This window comes from Pangasianodon hypophthalmus, chromosome 26 (assembly GCF_027358585.1).
Source record: "Pangasianodon hypophthalmus isolate fPanHyp1 chromosome 26, fPanHyp1.pri, whole genome shotgun sequence".
Lineage (NCBI taxonomy): Eukaryota > Metazoa > Chordata > Actinopteri > Siluriformes > Pangasiidae > Pangasianodon > Pangasianodon hypophthalmus.
The window spans coordinates 19966649-19987490 of NC_069735.1; the positions used below are offsets into that span (position 1 = coordinate 19966649).

At 45.6% G+C, this 20842-nt stretch overlaps 1 protein-coding gene across 1 annotated transcript in view; it reads left to right on the forward strand.

The window, feature by feature from the left end:
• Positions 1-201: 201 nt before the first annotated feature.
• zbtb45 (zinc finger and BTB domain containing 45) overlaps positions 202-20842 on the forward strand; it is a 26267-nt gene continuing 5626 nt past the window's right edge. The window contains exons 1-5 of the mRNA XM_053230013.1: positions 202-515; positions 3847-4431; positions 14723-15141; positions 15348-15473; positions 15641-15781. Of these exons, the coding sequence (XP_053085988.1) occupies positions 3855-4431; positions 14723-15141; positions 15348-15473; positions 15641-15781 (1263 nt within the window). The 5' untranslated portion in view covers positions 202-515; positions 3847-3854. The remainder of the gene's footprint in view (positions 516-3846; positions 4432-14722; positions 15142-15347; positions 15474-15640; positions 15782-20842) is intronic.

The following is a 20842-nucleotide window of genomic DNA, read 5'->3' on the forward strand; positions in this document are numbered from 1 at the left end:
TATGTGATGTATATCAGGTGTGTGTGTGTGTGTGTGTGTGTTAGGAACATGTTGCACGCGCTATGTGTGTGTGTGTGTGTGTGTGTGCGCGCATGTGTTTGTGTGTGTGTGTGTGTGTGTGTGTGTTGAAAAAGGGGGCGGGGATTGAGGACTTTTATTCTGCCTCTCGGTGTTTTTCTTTTTTGAGCTGTGTGTGTTTTCCCTCTCCGCTTGCCGTAGTTTCCGCTGCAGCTGTGTCAGCGCTAAATAAAGACCGTAATAAGGAGAATAAAGCGCGGTTGTGTGCGGGTCTCGCGCTTCATCCCGCATTAATAAACCCGCACACTGTATCATGCGCGTGAGTAATGAGGATCAGCGCAGTGTCAGTGTGTGTTAGGTGTGTGTGTTGAGTGTGTGTTAGGTGTGTGTGTTGAGTGAGTGTGTGTGTGTGTGTAGAAGCTGACAGGCCGTTGCGGGAACATTAACACTGAGAACAGGAACATCACTGAACACCTTCAGGTTCCTCTGTGTGAGAGGTCAGAACCTTCATCTCTGTTCATCTGCTCAACATATCTGTATTTGTGTGTGTGTGTGTTAGGAATGTGTTGCATGCGCTGTGTGTGTGTGTGTGTTAGGAATGTGTTGCATGCGCTGTGTGTGTGTGTGTGAGCGTGAGCTCTCTCTGTGTGTGTGTGTGCGTGTGAGCTCTCTCTGTGTGCGTGTGTGTGAGTGAGGTGTGTGTGTGTTAGCTGTGTGTGTGTGAGTGAGGTGTGTGTGTGTGTGTGAGGTGTGTGTGTGTGTGTGTGTTAGCTGTGTGTGTGTGTGAGTGAGGTGTGTGTGTGTGTGTGTGTGTGTTAGCTGTGTGTGTGTGTGAGTGAGGTGTGTGTGTGTGTGAGTGAGGTGTGTGTGTGTGTGTGTGAGTGAGGTGTGTGTGTGTGTGTGTGAGTGTGAGCGAGGTGTGTGTGTGTGTGTGTGAGTGAGGTGTGTGTGTGTGTGTGTGTGTGTTAGCTGTGTGTGTGAGTGAGGTGTGTGTGTTAGGTGTGTGTGTGTGTGTGAGTGAGGTGTGTGTGTGTGTGTGAGTGAGGTGTGTGTGTGTGTGTGAGTGAGGTGTGTGTGTGTGTGTGAGTGAGGTGTGTGTTAGCTGTGTGTGTGTGTGTGTGAGTGAGGTGTGTGTTAGCTGTGTGTGTGTGTGTGTGTGAGTGAGGTGTGTGTTAGCTGTGTGTGTGTGTGTGTGTGAGTGAGGTGTGTGTTAGCTGTGTGTGTGTGTGTGAGTGAGGTGTGTGTGTTAGCTGTGTGTGTGTGTGAGTGAGGTGTGTGTGTTAGCTGTGTGTGTGTGTGTGTGTGAGGTGTGTGTGTTAGCTGTGTGTGTGTGTGTGTGTGTGTGTGTTAGCTGTGTGTGTGTGTGTGTGTGTGTGTGTGAGCGAGGTGTGTGTGTGTGTGTGAGCGAGGTGTGTGTGTGTGTGTGAGCGAGGTGTGTGTGTGTGTGTGAGTGAGGTGTGTGTTAGCTGTGTGTGTGTGTGTGTGAGTGAGGTGTGTGTGTGTGTGTGTGTTAGGTGTGAGTGAGGTGTGTGTGTTAGCTGTGTGTGTGTGTGAGTGAGGTGTGTGTGTTAGCTGTGTGTGTGTGTGAGTGAGGTGTGTGTAAGCTGTGTGTGAGTGAGGTGTGTGAGTGAGGTGTGTGTTAGCTGTATGTGTGTGTGAGTGAGGTGTGTGTTAGCTGTGTGTGTGTGTGTGTGTGTGAGTGAGGTGTGTGTTAGCTGTGTGTGTGTAAGCTGTGTGTGTGTGTGTGTGAGTGAGGTGTGTGTTAGCTGTGTGTGTGTGAGTGAGGTGTGTGTTAGCTGTGTGTGTGTGTGAGTGAGGTGTGTGTAAGCTGTGTGTGTGTGTGTGTGTGTGAGTGAGGTGTGTGTTAGCTGTATGTGTGTGTGAGTGAGGTGTGTGTTAGCTGTGTGTGTGTGTGTGTGTGTGTGAGTGAGGTGTGTGTTAGCTGTGTGTGTGTAAGCTGTGTGTGTGTGTGTGTGAGTGAGGTGTGTGTTAGCTGTGTGTGTGTGAGTGAGGTGTGTGTTAGCTGTGTGTGTGTGTGAGTGAGGTGTGTGTAAGCTGTGTGTGTGTGTAAGCTGTGTGTGTGTGTTAGCTGTGTGTGTGTTAGCTGTGTGTGTGTGTGTGTGTGTGTGTGTGAGTGAGGTGTGTGTGTAAGCTGTGTGTGTGTGTGTGTGTGTGTGTGTGTGTGTGTGTGTAAGCTGTGTGTGTGTGTGTGTGAGTGAGGTGTGTGTGTAAGCTGTGTGTGTGTGTGTGTGTGTGTGTGTGAGTGAGGTGTGTGTGTAAGCTGTGTGTGTGTGTGTGTGTGTGTGTGTGTGTGTGTGTGTAAGCTGTGTGTGTGTGTAAGCTGTGTGTGTGTGTTAGCTATGTGTGTGTGTGTGTGAGTGAGGTGTGTGTGTAAGCTGTGTGTGTGTGTGTGAGTGAGGTGTGTGTTAGCTGTGTGTGTGTGTGTGAGTGAGGTGTGTGTGTGTGTGTGTGTGTGTGTGTGTGTGTGTTAGCTGTGTGTGTGTGTGTGTGTGTGTGTGTGTGTGTGTGTGTTAGCTGTGTGTGTGTGAGTGAGGTGTGTGTGTAAGCTGTGTGTGTGTGTGTGTAAGCTGTGTGTGTGTGTGTGTTAGCTGTGTGTGTGTGTGTGTGTGTGTGAGTGAGGTGTGTGTGTAAGCTGTGTGTGTGTGTGTGTGAGTGAGGTGTGTGTGTGTAAGCTGTGTGTGTGTGTGTGTGTGTTAGCTGTGTGTGTGTGTGTGTGTGTGTGTGTGTGTGTGTGTTAGCTGTGTGTGTGTGTGTGTGTAAGCTGTGTGTGTGTGTTAGCTGTGTGTGTGTGTGTGAGTAAGCTGTGTGAGTGAGGTGTGTGTGTGTGAGTGAGGTGTGTGTGTGTGAGTGAGGTGTGTGTGTGTGAGTGAGGTGTGTGTGTAAGCTGTGTGTGTGTGTGTGTGTGTGTAAGCTGTGTGTGTGTGTGTGTGAGTGAGGTGTGTGTGTAAGCTGTGTGTGTGTGTGTTAGCTGTGTGTGTGTGTGTGTTAGCTGTGTGTGTGTGTGTGTGTGTAAGCTGTGTGTGTGTGTAAGCTGTGTGTGTGTGTTAGCTGTGTGTGTGTGAGTGAGGTGTGTGTGTGTGAGTGAGGTGTGTGTGTAAGCTGTGTGTGTGTGTGTGTGTGTGTTAGCTGTGTGTGTGTGTGTGTGTGTTAGCTGTGTGTGTGTGTGTGTGTGTGTGTGTGTGTGTTAGCTGTGTGTGTGTGTGTGTGTGTGTGTGTGTTAGCTGTGTGTGTGTGTGTAAGCTGTCATTAGTTTTATTTCAGTGATTAGAGATTGATTAGAGATTCACATTTCAGCATTCAGGTTTACAGAAAAAAGAGTCAGTATTATATGCAATATTCTATTTATTCTATATTAAAATATTTATACTTTAATGTTCATGAATTCAGATTCAGTAATTCAGTCTCCAGGTGTTCACAGGAACCTGTGCTGAGGCTGCTGATGTCAGAGCTCAAACTTCAGGTTGCAAAATTCAGTCTGAAAAAAATTCCAGTGTCACGCCCAGGTACTCGGGGTTAGGGAACGGCAGTGGAGCCTGGAGCGTGTTGCGTTGTTTTACATCTCCTGCCATCACATGCCTCCACCTCTCACCTCTCAGAAGTTCAGGACCCGAGATGAACCTCTGCCAAAGTGATGGAAAGGCCAGAGTGTGGAGAAAGAAGGGACCTGCTCATGATCCAAAACAGACATGTTTTTAAGTTTTTCAGGAAACGCAGTGAAGCTGAGCTGTAGTTTACTTTCAGTTTTCTTTAAGTATAATTATAATCCTAATGCTTTAAAGAGTGTGTGTGTGTGTGTGTGTGTTTTAGGCGTGGTCATGGCGGCGTGCGGCTCCGACTCGGTGCACTACATCCGTCTGCAGAACGCGAGTGAGTGTGTGTTAGAGTCTCTGCGGTCTCAGCGGCGTGACGGTGTGTTCTGTGACGTGACGGTGCGGATCCAGGACGCGTCCCTGCGCGCTCACGCCTGCGTGCTGGCGGCCGGAAGCCCGTTCTTCCAGGACAAGCTGCTGCTGGGCCACTCGGAGATCAGCGTTCCGCCCCTGGTGCCGGCCGACGCCGTGCTGCAGTTGGTGGATTTCCTGTACAGCGGCTCCATGGTGCTGCTGCGCTCGCAGGCCCTGCGCATGCTCACCGCCGCCAGCATCCTGCAGATCAAGAGTGTCATCGACGAGTGCACGCAGATCATCTCCGCCTCCGCCAACCACAAACGGGCCGCTGCCGCCGCAGCCGCCGCCGCCGCCAAGGGCCGGGGCACGGAGGAGGGCGGGGCTGTGGGAGGAGCCATGTCTGGGTTCGGATACACGATGGAGGAGTGTGGCGAAGTCACGTCAGAAAGCACAGAGCAGACGAGCACACACTTCATCTCACAGCATCAAGCAGGACTGCAGACAGGTAGCACACACACACACACACACACACACACACAGACAGGTAGCACACACACACACACACACACAGACAGGTAGCACACACACACACACACACACACAGACAGGTAGCACACAGACAGGTAGCACACACACACACACACACACAGACAGGTAGCACACACACAGACAGGTAGCACACACACAGACAGGTAGCACACACACACACACACACACACGCACACAGACAGGTAGCACACACACACACACAGACAGGTAGCACACACACACAGACAGGTAGCACACACACACACACACACACAGACAGGTAGCACACACACACACAGACAGGTAGCACACACACACACACACACACACGCACACAGACAGGTAGCACACACACACACACACACACAGGTAGCACACACACACACACACAGACAGGTAGCACACACACACACACAGACAGGTAGCACACAGACAGGTAGCACACACACACACACACACAGGTAGCACACACACACACACACACACACACAGACAGGTAACACACACACACACACAGACAGGTAGCACACACACACACACACACACACACAGGCAGTTAGACAGACAGACAGACAGACAGACAGGCAATTAGACAGGCAGTTAGACAGACAGGCAGTTAGACTGACAGTTAGACAGGCAGTTAGACAGACAGACAGGCAGTTAGACAGACAGTTAGACAGGCAGTTAGACAGACAGACAGGCAGTTAGACAGACAGGCAGTTAGACAGGCAGTTAGACAGGCAGTTAGACAGGCAGTTAGACTGACAGTTAGACAGACAGACAGGCAGTTAGACAGACAGGCAGTTAGACAGGCAGTTAGACAGGCAGTTAGACAGACAGGCAGTTAGACAGGCAGTTAGACAGGCAGTTAGACAGGCAGTTAGACAGGCAGTTAGACTGACAGTTAGACAGACAGACAGGCAGTTAGACAGACAGGCAGTTAGACTGACAGTTAGACAGGCAGTTAGACTGACAGTTAGACAGGCAGTTAGACAGACAGTTAGACTGACAGTTAGACAGGCAGTTATACAGACAGTTAGACAGGCAGTTAGACAGACAGACAGGCAGTTAGACAGACAGACAGTTAGACAGGCGGTTAGACAGTTAGACAGACAGTTAGACAGGCAGTTAGACAGTTAGACCGACAGTTAGACCGACAGTTAGACTGACAGTTAGACTGACAGTTAGACAGACAGACAGTTAGACTGACAGTTAGACAGGCAGTTAGACAGTTAGACTGACAGGCAGGCAGTTAGACAGGCAGTTAGACAGACAGGCAGGCAGTTAGACAGACAGACAGACAGACAGTTAGACAGACAGACAGACAGTTAGACAGGCAGTTAGACGGACAGACAGGCAGTTAGACGGACAGACAGGCAGTTAGACAGACAGACAGGCAGTTAGACAGACAGACAGACAGACAGACAGTTAGACAGACAGGCAATTAGACGGGCAATTAGACGGGCAATTAGACAGGCAATTAGACGGGCAGTTAGACGGGCAGTTAGACAGACAGACAGTTAGACAGACAGTTAGACAGACAGACAGTTAGACAGACAGTTAGACAGACAGGCAGTTAGACAGACAGACAGTTAGACAGACAGGCAATTAGACAGGCAATTAGACGGGCAGTTAGACAGACAGGCAGTTAGACAGACAGGCAGTTAGACAGACAGGCAGTTAGACAGACAGGCAGTTAGACTGGCAGTTAGACTGACAGTTAGACAGGCAGTTAGACTGACAGTTAGACTGACAGTTAGACAGGCAGTTATACAGGCAGTTAGACTGACAGTTAGACAGACAGTTATACAGGCAGTTAGACTGACAGTTAGACAGGCAGTTAGACAGACAGACAGGCAGTTAGACAGACAGACAGTTAGACAGGCGGTTAGACAGTTAGACAGACAGTTAGACAGGCAGTTAGACAGTTAGACCGACAGTTAGACTGACAGTTAGACAGGCAGTTAGACAGACAGACAGTTAGACTGACAGTTAGACAGGCAGTTAGACAGACAGACAGGCAGTTAGACAGACAGGCAGTTAGACAGACAGGCAGTTAGACAGACAGGCAGTTAGACAGGCAGTTAGACAGGCAGTTAGACAGGCAGTTAGACAGACAGTTAGACAGGCAGTTATACAGGCAGTTAGACTGACAGTTAGACAGACAGTTATACAGGCAGTTAGACTGACAGGCAGACAGGCAGTTAGACAGACAGACAGGCAGTTAGACAGACAGACAGTTAGACAGGCGATTAGACAGTTAGACAGACAGTTAGACAGGCAGTTAGACAGTTAGACCGACAGTTAGACTGACAGTTAGACAGGCAGTTAGACAGACAGACAGTTAGACTGACAGTTAGACAGGCAGTTAGACAGGCAGTTAGACAGACAGGCAGGCAGTTAGACAGACAGACAGACAGACAGTTAGACAGGCAGTTAGACAGACAGACAGGCAGTTAGACAGACAGACAGACAGGCAGTTAGACAGGCAGTTAGACAGACAGGCAGTTAGACTGACAGTTAGACAGGCAGTTAGACAGACAGACAGGCAGTTAGACAGACAGTTAGACAGGCAGTTAGACAGGCAGTTAGACAGACAGACAGGCAGTTAGACAGACAGGCAGTTAGACAGGCAGTTAGACAGGCAGTTAGACAGGCAGTTAGACTGACAGTTAGACAGACAGACAGGCAGTTAGACAGACAGGCAGTTAGACAGGCAGTTAGACTGACAGTTAGACAGGCAGTTAGACTGACAGTTAGACAGGCAGTTAGACAGACAGACAGGCAGTTAGACAGACAGACAGACAGACAGACAGACAGTTAGACAGACAGGCAATTAGACTGGCAGTTAGACAGACAGTTAGACAGGCAGTTAGACAGACAGGCAGTTAGACAGACAGGCAGTTAGACAGACAGGCAGTTAGACAGACAGTTAGACAGGCAGTTAGACAGGCAGTTAGACAGGCAGTTAGACAGGCAGTTAGACAGACAGACAGGCAGTTAGACAGACAGGCAGTTAGACAGACAGGCAGTTAGACAGGCAGTTAGACTGACAGTTAGACAGACAGACAGGCAGTTAGACAGACAGACAGACAGACAGACAGTTAGACAGACAGGCAATTAGACAGGCAATTAGACTGGCAGTTAGACAGACAGTTAGACAGGCAGTTAGACAGACAGGCAGTTAGACAGACAGGCAGTTAGACAGACAGTTAGACAGACAGTTAGACAGGCAGTTAGACAGGCAGTTAGACAGACAGACAGGCAGTTAGACAGACAGGCAGTTAGACAGACAGGCAGTTAGACTGACAGTTAGACAGGCAGTTAGACAGACAGGCAGTTAGACTGACAGTTAGACAGGCAGTTAGACAGACAGGCAGTTAGACAGACAGGCAGTTAGACAGGCAGTTAGACTGACAGTTAGACAGGCAGTTAGACAGACAGACAGACAGACAGGCAGTTAGACAGACAGACAGACAGACAGACAGACAGTTAGACAGACAGGCAATTAGACAGGCAATTAGACTGGCAGTTAGACAGACAGTTAGACAGGCAGTTAGACAGACAGGCAGTTAGACAGACAGGCAGACAGACAGGCAGTTAGACTGACAGACAGGCAGTTAGACAGACAGGCAGTTAGACCGGCAGTTAGACAGACAGTTAGACTGACAGTTAGACAGGCAGTTATACAGGCAGTTAGACTGACAGTTAGACAGGCAGTTAGACAGACAGGCAGTTAGACAGACAGGCAGTTAGACTGACAGTTAGACAGGCAGTTAGACAGGCAGTTAGACAGACAGACAGGCAGTTAGACAGACAGACAGGCAGTTAGACAGACAGGCAGTTAGACAGGCAGTTAGACTGACAGTTAGACTGACAGTTAGACTGACAGTTAGACAGGCAGTTAGACAGACAGTTAGACTGACAGTTAGACAGGCAGTTATACAGACAGTTAGACAGGCAGTTAGACAGACAGACAGGCAGTTAGACAGACAGACAGTTAGACAGGCGGTTAGACAGTTAGACAGACAGTTAGACAGGCAGTTAGACAGTTAGACCGACAGTTAGACTGACAGTTAGACTGACAGTTAGACAGACAGACAGTTAGACTGACAGTTAGACAGGCAGTTAGACAGTTAGACTGACAGGCAGGCAGTTAGACAGGCAGTTAGACAGACAGGCAGGCAGTTAGACAGACAGACAGACAGACAGTTAGACAGACAGACAGACAGTTAGACAGGCAGTTAGACGGACAGACAGGCAGTTAGACGGACAGACAGGCAGTTAGACAGACAGACAGGCAGTTAGACAGACAGACAGACAGACAGACAGTTAGACAGACAGGCAATTAGACGGGCAATTAGACGGGCAATTAGACAGGCAATTAGACGGGCAGTTAGACGGGCAGTTAGACAGACAGACAGTTAGACAGACAGTTAGACAGACAGGCAGTTAGACAGACAGACAGTTAGACAGACAGGCAATTAGACAGGCAATTAGACGGGCAGTTAGACAGACAGGCAGTTAGACAGACAGGCAGTTAGACAGACAGGCAGTTAGACAGACAGGCAGTTAGACTGGCAGTTAGACAGGCAGTTATACAGGCAGTTATACAGGCAGTTAGACTGACAGTTAGACAGGCAGTTAGACTGACAGTTAGACTGACAGTTAGACAGGCAGTTATACAGGCAGTTAGACTGACAGTTAGACAGACAGTTATACAGGCAGTTAGACTGACAGTTAGACAGGCAGTTAGACAGACAGACAGGCAGTTAGACAGACAGACAGTTAGACAGGCGGTTAGACAGTTAGACAGACAGTTAGACAGGCAGTTAGACAGTTAGACCGACAGTTAGACTGACAGTTAGACAGGCAGTTAGACAGACAGACAGTTAGACTGACAGTTAGACAGGCAGTTAGACAGACAGACAGGCAGTTAGACAGACAGGCAGTTAGACAGACAGGCAGTTAGACAGGCAGTTAGACAGGCAGTTAGACAGGCAGTTAGACAGACAGTTAGACAGGCAGTTATACAGGCAGTTAGACTGACAGTTAGACAGACAGTTATACAGGCAGTTAGACTGACAGGCAGACAGGCAGTTAGACAGACAGACAGGCAGTTAGACAGACAGACAGTTAGACAGGCGATTAGACAGTTAGACAGACAGTTAGACAGGCAGTTAGACAGTTAGACCGACAGTTAGACTGACAGTTAGACAGGCAGTTAGACAGACAGACAGTTAGACTGACAGTTAGACAGGCAGTTAGACAGGCAGTTAGACAGACAGGCAGGCAGTTAGACAGACAGACAGACAGACAGACAGTTAGACAGGCAGTTAGACAGACAGACAGGCAGTTAGACAGACAGACAGACAGGCAGTTAGACAGGCAGTTAGACAGACAGACAGGCAGTTAGACAGACAGACAGACAGACAGACAGTTAGACAGACAGGCAATTAGACAGGCAATTAGACGGGCAGTTAGACAGACAGACAGTTAGACAGACAGTTAGACAGACAGACAGTTAGACAGACAGGCAGTTAGACAGACAGGCAATTAGACAGGCAATTAGACGGGCAGTTAGACAGACAGACAGTTAGACAGACAGTTAGACAGACAGACAGTTAGACAGACAGGCAGTTAGACAGACAGACAGGCAGTTAGACAGACAGGCAGTTAGACAGACAGGCAGTTAGACAGACAGTTAGACAGACAGTTAGACAGGCAGTTAGACAGACAGGCAGTTAGACAGGCAGTTAGACAGGCAGTTAGACAGGCAGTTAGACAGGCAGTTAGACAGGCAGTTAGACAGACAGTTAGACAGACAGACAGGCAGTTACACAGACAGACAGTTACACAGGCAGTTAGACAGACAGGCAGTTAGACAGGCAGTTAGACAGGCAGTTAGACAGACAGACAGTTAGACAGGCAGTTAGACAGACAGGCAGTTAGACAGACAGGCAGTTAGACAGACAGACAGGCAGTTAGACAGACAGACAGTTAGACAGGCAGTTAGACAGACAGGCAGTTAGACAGACAGGCAGACAGACAGGCAGTTAGACTGACAGACAGGCAGTTAGACTGACAGACAGGCAGTTAGACAGACAGGCAGTTAGACAGGCAGTTAGACAGGCAGTTAGACAGGCAGTTAGACAGACAGTTAGACTGACAGTTAGACAGGCAGTTATACAGGCAGTTAGACAGACAGTTAGACAGGCAGTTAGACAGACAGGCAGTTAGACAGACAGGCAGTTAGACTGACAGTTAGACAGGCAGTTAGACAGGCAGTTAGACAGACAGACAGGCAGTTAGACAGACAGACAGGCAGTTAGACAGACAGACAGGCAGTTAGACAGACAGGCAGTTAGACAGGCAGTTAGACAGGCAGTTAGACTGACAGTTAGACTGACAGTTAGACAGGCAGTTAGACAGACAGTTAGACTGACAGTTAGACAGGCAGTTATACAGACAGTTAGACAGGCAGTTAGACAGACAGACAGGCAGTTAGACAGACAGACAGTTAGACAGGCGGTTAGACAGTTAGACAGACAGTTAGACAGGCAGTTAGACAGTTAGACCGACAGTTAGACTGACAGTTAGACCGACAGTTAGACTGACAGTTAGACTGACAGTTAGACAGACAGACAGTTAGACTGACAGTTAGACAGGCAGTTAGACAGTTAGACTGACAGGCAGGCAGTTAGACAGGCAGTTAGACAGACAGGCAGGCAGTTAGACAGACAGACAGACAGACAGTTAGACAGACAGACAGACAGTTAGACAGGCAGTTAGACGGACAGACAGGCAGTTAGACGGACAGACAGGCAGTTAGACAGACAGACAGGCAGTTAGACAGACAGACAGACAGACAGACAGTTAGACAGACAGGCAATTAGACGGGCAATTAGACGGGCAATTAGACAGGCAATTAGACGGGCAGTTAGACGGGCAGTTAGACAGACAGACAGTTAGACAGACAGTTAGACAGACAGGCAGTTAGACAGACAGACAGACAGACAGACAGACAGACAGACAGGCAATTAGACAGGCAATTAGACGGGCAGTTAGACAGACAGGCAGTTAGACAGACAGGCAGTTAGACAGACAGGCAGTTAGACAGACAGGCAGTTAGACAGACAGGCAGTTAGACTGGCAGTTAGACAGGCAGTTATACAGGCAGTTATACAGGCAGTTAGACTGACAGTTAGACAGGCAGTTAGACTGACAGTTAGACTGACAGTTAGACAGGCAGTTATACAGGCAGTTAGACTGACAGTTAGACAGACAGTTATACAGGCAGTTAGACTGACAGTTAGACAGGCAGTTAGACAGACAGACAGGCAGTTAGACAGACAGACAGTTAGACAGGCGGTTAGACAGTTAGACAGACAGTTAGACAGGCAGTTAGACAGTTAGACCGACAGTTAGACTGACAGTTAGACAGGCAGTTAGACAGACAGACAGTTAGACTGACAGTTAGACAGGCAGTTAGACAGACAGACAGGCAGTTAGACAGACAGGCAGTTAGACAGACAGGCAGTTAGACAGACAGGCAGTTAGACAGGCAGTTAGACAGGCAGTTAGACAGACAGTTAGACAGGCAGTTATACAGGCAGTTAGACTGACAGTTAGACAGACAGTTATACAGGCAGTTAGACTGACAGTTAGACAGGCAGTTAGACAGACAGACAGGCAGTTAGACAGACAGACAGTTAGACAGGCGATTAGACAGTTAGACAGACAGTTAGACAGGCAGTTAGACAGTTAGACCGACAGTTAGACTGACAGTTAGACAGGCAGTTAGACAGACAGACAGTTAGACTGACAGTTAGACAGGCAGTTAGACAGGCAGTTAGACAGACAGGCAGGCAGTTAGACAGACAGACAGACAGACAGTTAGACAGGCAGTTAGACAGACAGACAGGCAGTTAGACAGACAGACAGACAGACAGTTAGACAGGCAGTTAGACAGACAGACAGGCAGTTAGACAGACAGACAGGCAGTTAGACAGACAGACAGTTAGACAGACAGGCAATTAGACAGGCAATTAGACGGGCAGTTAGACAGACAGACAGTTAGACAGACAGACAGTTAGACAGACAGACAGTTAGACAGACAGGCAGTTAGACAGACAGGCAATTAGACAGGCAATTAGACGGGCAGTTAGACAGACAGACAGTTAGACAGACAGTTAGACAGACAGACAGTTAGACAGACAGGCAGTTAGACAGACAGACAGGCAGTTAGACAGACAGGCAGTTAGACAGACAGGCAGTTAGACAGACAGGCAGTTAGACAGACAGTTAGACAGGCAGTTAGACAGACAGTTAGACAGGCAGTTAGACAGACAGGCAGTTAGACAGGCAGTTAGACAGGCAGTTAGACAGACAGTTAGACAGGCAGTTAGACAGACAGACAGGCAGTTACACAGACAGACAGTTACACAGGCAGTTAGACAGACAGGCAGTTAGACAGGCAGTTAGACAGGCAGTTAGACAGACAGACAGTTAGACAGGCAGTTAGACAGACAGGCAGTTAGACAGACAGACAGGCAGTTAGACAGACAGGCAGTTAGACAGGCAGTTAGACAGGCAGTTAGACAGGCAGTTAGACAGGCAGTTAGACAGGCAGTTAGACAGGCAGTTAGACAGACAGTTAGACAGGCAGACAGGCAGTTACACAGACAGACAGTTACACAGGCAGTTAGACAGACAGGCAGTTAGACAGGCAGTTAGACAGGCAGTTAGACAGGCAGTTAGACTGACAGTTAGACTGACAGTTAGACTGACAGTTAGACTGACAGTTAGACAGGCAGTTAGACAGGCAGTTAGACTGACAGTTAGACAGGCAGTTAGACTGACAGTTAGACAGGCAGTTATACAGGCAGTTAGACTGACAGTTAGACAGACAGACAGGCAGTTATACAGACAGACAGTTAGACAGACAGTTAGACAGGCAGTTAGACAGTTAGACTGACAGTTAGACAGGCAGTTAGACAGACAGACAGTTAGACTGACAGTTAGACAGGCAGTTAGACAGTTAGACTGACAGACAGGCAGGCAGTTAGACAGACAGGCAGGCAGTTAGACAGACAGGCAGTTAGACAGACAGTTAGACAGACAGGCAGGCAGTTAGACAGACAGACAGGCAGTTAGACAGACAGACAGGCAGTTAGACAGACAGACAGGCAGTTAGACAGACAGACAGACAGACAGGCAGTTAGACAGACAGACAGGCAGTTAGACAGACAGACAGGCAGGCAGTTAGACAGGCAGTTAGACAGACAGGCAGACAGGCAGGCGGTTAGACAGACAGACAGGTAGGCGGTTAGACAGGCAGTTAGACAGACAGACAGACAGGCGGTTAGACAGGCAGTTAGACAGTTAGACAGGCAGACAGTTAGACAGACAGACAGACAGTTAGACAGACAGGCAATTAGACAGGCAATTAGACGGGCAGTTAGACAGACAGACAGTTAGACAGGCAGGCAATTAGACAGACAGGCAGTTAGACAGACAGACAGTTAGACAGACAGGCAGTTAGACAGACAGGCAGTTAGACAGACAGACAGTTAGACAGACAGGCAATTAGACAGGCAGTTAGACAGGCAGGCAGTTAGACAGACAGGCAGTTAGACAGACAGGCAGTTAGACAGACTGACAGTTAGACTGACAGTTAGACAGGCAGTTAGACAGTTAGACCGACAGTTAGACTGACAGTTAGACTGACAGTTAGACTGACAGTTAGACAGACAGTTAGACAGGCAGTTAGACAGACAGACAGGCAGTTACACAGACAGACAGTTACACAGGCAGTTAGACAGACAGGCAGTTAGACAGGCAGTTAGACAGGCAGTTAGACAGTTAGACTGACAGTTAGGCAGGCAGTTAGACAGGCAGTTAGACAGACAGTTAGACTGATAGTTAGAAAGGCAGTTAGACTGACAGACAGGCAGTTAGACAGACAGGCAGTTAGACAGACAGGCAGTTAGGCAGACAGGCAGTTAGACAGACAGTTAGACAGGCAGTTAGACAGACAGTTAGACAGGCAGTTAGACTGATAGTTAGACAGGCAGTTAGATAGACAGGCAGTTAGACTGACAGACAGGCAGTTAGACAGACAGGCAGTTAGACAGACAGGCAGTTAGACAGACAGGCAGTTAGACAGACAGGCAGTTAAACAGACAGACAGACAGTTAGGCAGGCAGTTAGACAGACTCAGCACTCTGTGTTAATGCCATCTCCTGCACTTTGGCTCTTTGGTACAGGGGCGGGGCAGGGGGAGGCGGCCTCTCTGGAAGCGGGCGGAGTCGGCAGGATGATGCCCCCCCTCAGTGACCTGATGTGCAGAGGGGAGGGGCTTGGTGCATCAGGGGGTGCGGCCTCTCTAAAGCCTGTGAGCTGTCCTCAGGAGATCCAGAGTTACATGCTGAACCAGAATGCTGAGAGAACCACTGCGCAGAACCAGAGCCAGAACCGGGCGGAGTCAGGCCACGCCCCCATCAACAATCCTGCCTCATTGGGCAGGGGTGGCGGTGGGGCAGGGTTCGTGGGTGTGGCTGAGGAGCTGCCTGTGGGGATGGAGAGGTTCAGCGAGGGGGAGGAGCTGGAGGACAGAGGGAGAGACGGAGAGAGAGACAGGGGGGCGGGGCATAGCCGCAAACAGAGACAACCGCTACGGTTACAGGTAAATAACACACCCACACCCACATGCACGCACACACACACGCACACACACACGCGCGCACACACGCTCACACGCGCGCACACACACACACACACACACACACACTAGGATAGCTGTTGATGCAGCACACTGCTAACAGCACATCATAGTAAGGTTAATGCAGGATTGGTAACTGTGTGTGTGTGTGTGTGTGTGTGTGTGTGTAGGTGATGGGACCGGAGCAGGTGGTGGTGAAGGACGAGGAGAACCTGCAGGAAGGAGAAAACCTGTTCCAACTGGACGAGCGACAGGACACAACACACACACAATCACACACACAAACCTACAGCCAGGTAACACACACACACGAGTGCGCACACACACGGACACACACCATATTAATACACAAAAGTAGTGAACACGCTGGGTATGTGTGCTCTTGTGTGTGTGCTCTTGTGTGTGTGCGCTCGTGTGTGCGCTCGTGTGTGCGCTCGTGTGTGCGCTTGTGTGTGTGTTACAGGCAGGGTTTTATGAAGAGCAGAATGTGTATGCTGGAGGTTTTTGGCCACAGACTGACGCATCTCAGGCTTTGGTGTCGAACCCCCGTTCCCGTGGCAACAAACCACTGTCCCCACCCACTTCCTCTCACATCAACAATCAGGTTTAACGCATGCACACAGACACACACACACACACACTCACACAGAGGAAAGCACACAGATGTTGAGATGGCAGATAAGATGATCAGTACAACAAGCTCATTCACTGTAGAAAGAAAAATTCCTGCTCTGGAGCAGAAATTGTCACAAAGCAGCTGCTGGGGCGGAGTTTGCTTTCTGAGCAAAGCTGATTGGCTACAGCTTCACTGTTATTTTAAGTTAGTGAACTTTGTCTTTTGGAACAATTATGTAACAACGACACACCTGAAAATTGCACTGTTTATTTTCTCTAACAAAGTTCACTCTAAAGTTAACAGCATTAATAGCAGCATTAATAGCAGCATTAATGGCTGCAGTAATAAAAGCAGTAATAGCAGCATTAGTAACAGCAGTAATAACAGCATTAATAACAGCAGTAATAGCAGCATTAATAGCAGCAGTAATAACAGCATTAATAACAGCATTAGTAACAGCAATAACAGCATTAGTAGCAGCAGTAATAACAGCAGTAATAACAGCAGTAATAACAGCATTAGTAGCAGCATTAGTAGCAGCATTAATAACAGCAGTAATAGCAGCATTAGTAACAGCAGTAATAACAGCAGTAATAACAGCATTAATAGCAACATTAGTAACAGCAGTAATAACAGCAGTAGTAACAGCAGTAATAACAGCAGTAATAGCAGCAGTAATAACAGCATTAATAGCAGCCTTAGTAACAGCATTAATAGCAGCAGTAATAACAGCAGTAATAACAGCATTAATAGCAGCATTAGTAACAGCATTAATAGCAGCATTAATAACAGCATTAGTAACAGCAGTAATAACAGCAGTAGTAACAGCAGTAATAACAGCAGTAATAGCAGCAGTAATAACAGCATTAATAGCAGCAGTAATAACAGCATTAATAGCAGCATTAGTAACAGCAGTAATAACAGCATTAATAGCAACATTAATAACAGCATTAGTAACAGCAGTAATAACAGCAGTAGTAACAGCAGTAATAACAGCAGTAATAGCAGCAGTAATAACAGCATTAGTAGCAGCATTAGTAGCAGCATTAGTAACAGCAGTAATAGCAGCATTAGTAACAGCAGTAATAACAGCAGTAATAACAGCATTAATAGCAACATTAGTAACAGCAGTAATAACAGCAGTAGTAACAGCAGTAATAACAGCAGTAATAGCAGCAGTAATAACAGCATTAATAGCAGCCTTAGTAACAGCATTAATAGCAGCAGTAATAACAGCAGTAATAACAGCATTAATAGCAGCATTAGTAACAGCATTAATAGCAGCATTAGTAACAGCATTAGTAACAGCAGTAATAACAGCAGTAATAGCAGCATTAGTAACAGCAGTAATAGCAGCATTAATAACAGCAGTAATAACAGCATTAATAGCAGCAGTAATAACAGCAGTAATAACAGCATTAATAGCAGCATTAGTAACAGCAGTAGTAACAGCATTAATAACAGCATTAGTAACAGCAGTAATAGCAGCATTAATAACAGCAGTAATAGCAGCATTAGTAACAGCAGTAATAACAGCATTAATAGCAACATTAGTAACAGCAGTAATAACAGCAGTAGTAACAGCAGTAATAACAGCAGTAATAACAGCATTAGTAGCAGCATTAGTAGCAGCATTAGTAACAGCAGTAATAACAGCATTAATAGCAACATTAGTAACAGCAGTAATAACAGCAGTAGTAACAGCAGTAATAACAGCAGTAATAGCAGCAGTAATAACAGCATTAATAGCAGCCTTAGTAACAGCATTAATAGCAGCAGTAATAACAGCAGTAATAACAGCATTAATAGCAGCATTAGTAACAGCATTAATAGCAGCATTAATAACAGCAGTAGTAACAGCAGTAATAACAGCAGTAATAGCAGCAGTAATAACAGCATTAATAGCAGCAGTAATAACAGCAGTAATAACAGCATTAATAGCAGCATTAGTAACAGCAGTAGTAACAGCAGTAGTAACAGCAGTAATAACAGCAGTAGTAACAGCAGTAATAACAGCAGTAATAGCAGCAGTAATAACAGCATTAATAGCAGCATTAATAGCAGCAGTAATAACAGCATTAATAGCAGCATTAGTAACAGCAGTAATAACAGCATTAATAGCAACATTAATAACAGCATTAATAACAGCATTAGTAACAGCAGTAATAACAGCAGTAATAACAGCAGTAATAGCAGCAGTAATAACAGCAGTAATAACAGCATTAGTAGCAGCATTAGTAGCAGCATTAATAACAGCAGTAATAGCAGCATTAGTAACAGCAGTAATAACAGCATTAATAGCAGCATTAGTAACAGCATTAATAGCAGCATTAGTAACAGCATTAGTAACAGCATTAGTAACAGCAGTAATAACAGCAGTAATAACAGCATTAGTAACAGCAGTAATAACAGCATTAATAGCAGCATTAATAACAGCAGTAATAACAGCATTAATAGCAGCAGTAATAACAGCAGTAGTAACAGCATTAGTAACAGCAGTAATAACAGCAGTAGTAACAGCATTAGTAACAGCAGTAATAACAGCATTAATAGCAGCATTAATAACAGCAGTAATAACAGCATTAATAGCAGCAGTAGTAACAGCATTAATAACAGCATTAGTAACAGCAGTAATAGCAGCAGTAATAGCAGCATTAATAGCAGCATTAATAACAGCAGTAATAACAGCAGTAATAACAGCATTAATAACAGCAGTAGTAACAGCATTAATAGCAGCATTAGTAACAGCAGTAATAACAGCAGTAATAACAGCAGTAGTAACAGCAGTAATAACAGCAGTAATAGCAGCAGTAATAACAGCATTAGTAGCAGCATTAGTAGCAGCATTAATAACAGCAGTAATAGCAGCATTAGTAACAGCAGTAATAACAGCAGTAATAACAGCATTAATAGCAACATTAGTAACAGCAGTAGTAACAGCAGTAGTAACAGCAGTAATAACAGCAGTAATAGCAGCAGTAATAACAGCATTAATAGCAGCCTTAGTAACAGCATTAATAGCAGCAGTAGTAACAGCATTAGTAACAGCAGTAATAACAGCAGTAATAACAGCATTAATAGCAGCATTAGTAACAGCATTAATAGCAGCATTAGTAACAGCATTAGTAACAGCAGTAATAACAGCAGTAATAGCAGCATTAGTAACAGCATTAATAGCAGCATTAATAACAGCAGTAATAGCAGTAATAACAGCATTAGTAACAGCAGTAATAACAGCATTAGTAACAGCAGTAATAACAGCATTAATAGCAGCATTAATAACAGCATTAATAGCAGCATTAGTAACAGCAGTAATAACAGCAGTAGTAACAGCATTAATAGCAGTATTAATAACAGCAGTAATAACAGCAGTAATAACAGCATTAATAGCAGCATTAATAACAGCAGTAATAGCAGCAGTAATAACAGCAGTAATAACAGCATTAGTAACAGCATTAGTAACAGCAGTAATAACAGCAGTAATAGCAGCATTAATAGCAGCATTAATAGCAGCATTAATAACAGCAATAATAACAGCATTAATAACAGCATTAATAACAGCAGTAATAACAGCATTAATAGCATCATTAATAGCAGCATTAATAACAGCATTAGTAACAGCAGTAATAACAGCATTAATAACAGCAGTAATAACAGCATTAGTAACAGCATTAATAGCAGCATTAATAGCAGCAGTAATAACAGCATTAATAACAGCAGTAATAACAGCATCAGTAACAGCAGTAATAACAGCAGTAATAGCAGCATTAATAACAGCAGTAATAACAGCAGTAGTAACAGCATTAATAACAGAAGTAATAACAGCATCAGTAACAGCAGTAATAACAGCAGTAATAGCAGCAGTAATAGCAGCATTAATAGCAGCATTAATAACAGAAGTAATAACAGCATCAGTAACAGCAGTAATAACAGCATTAGTAACAGCAGTAATAGCAGCATTAATAGCAGCATTAGTAACAGCATTAATAGCAGCATTAGTAACAGCAGTAATAGCAGCATTAATAGCAGCATTAATAGCAGCAGTAATAACAGCAGTAATAGCAGCAGTAATAACAGCAGTAATGGCAGCATTAGTAGCAGCGTTAATAGCAGCATTAATAGCAGCATTAATAACAGCAGTAATAACAGCAGTAATAACAGCATTAGTAACAGCATTAATAGCAGCATTAGTAACAGCAGTAGTAACAGCATTAATAACAGCAGTAATAGCAGCATTAGTAACAGCATTAATAGCAGCATTAATAACAGCAGTAATAGCAGTAATAACAGCATTAGTAACAGCAGTAATAACAGCATTAGTAACAGCAGTAATAACAGCATTAATAGCAGCATTAATAACAGCATTAATAGCAGCATTAGTAACAGCAGTAATAACAGCAGTAGTAACAGCATTAATAGCAGTATTAATAACAGCAGTAATAGCAGCATTAATAACAGCAGTAATAGCAGCAGTAATAACAGCAGTAATAACAGCATTAGTAACAGCAGTAATGGCTGCAGTAATAGCAGCAGTAATAGCAGCATTAGTAACAGCAGTAATAGCAGCATTAATAACAGCAGTAATAACAGCAGTAATAGCAGCAGTAATAACAGCAGTAATGGCAGCATTAGTAGCAGCGTTAATAGCAGCATTAATAGCAGCATTAATAACAGCAGTAATAGCAGCATTAATAACAGCAGTAATAACAGCATTAGTAACAGCATTAGTAACAGCATTAATAACAGAAGTAATAACAGCATTAATAACAGCATTAATAGCAGCAGTAATAGCAGCATTAATAGCAGCATTAATAACAGCAGTAATAGCAGCATTAATAACAGAAGTAATAACAGCATCAGTAACAGCAGTAATAGCAGCATTAATAGCAGCATTAGTAACAGCAGTAATAGCAGCATTAATAGCAGCATTAATAACAGCAGTAATAACAGCAGTAATAACAGCAGTAATAACAGCAGTAATGGCAGCATTCGTAGCAGCGTTAATAGCAGCATTAATAGCAGCATTAATAACAGCAGTAATAACAGCAG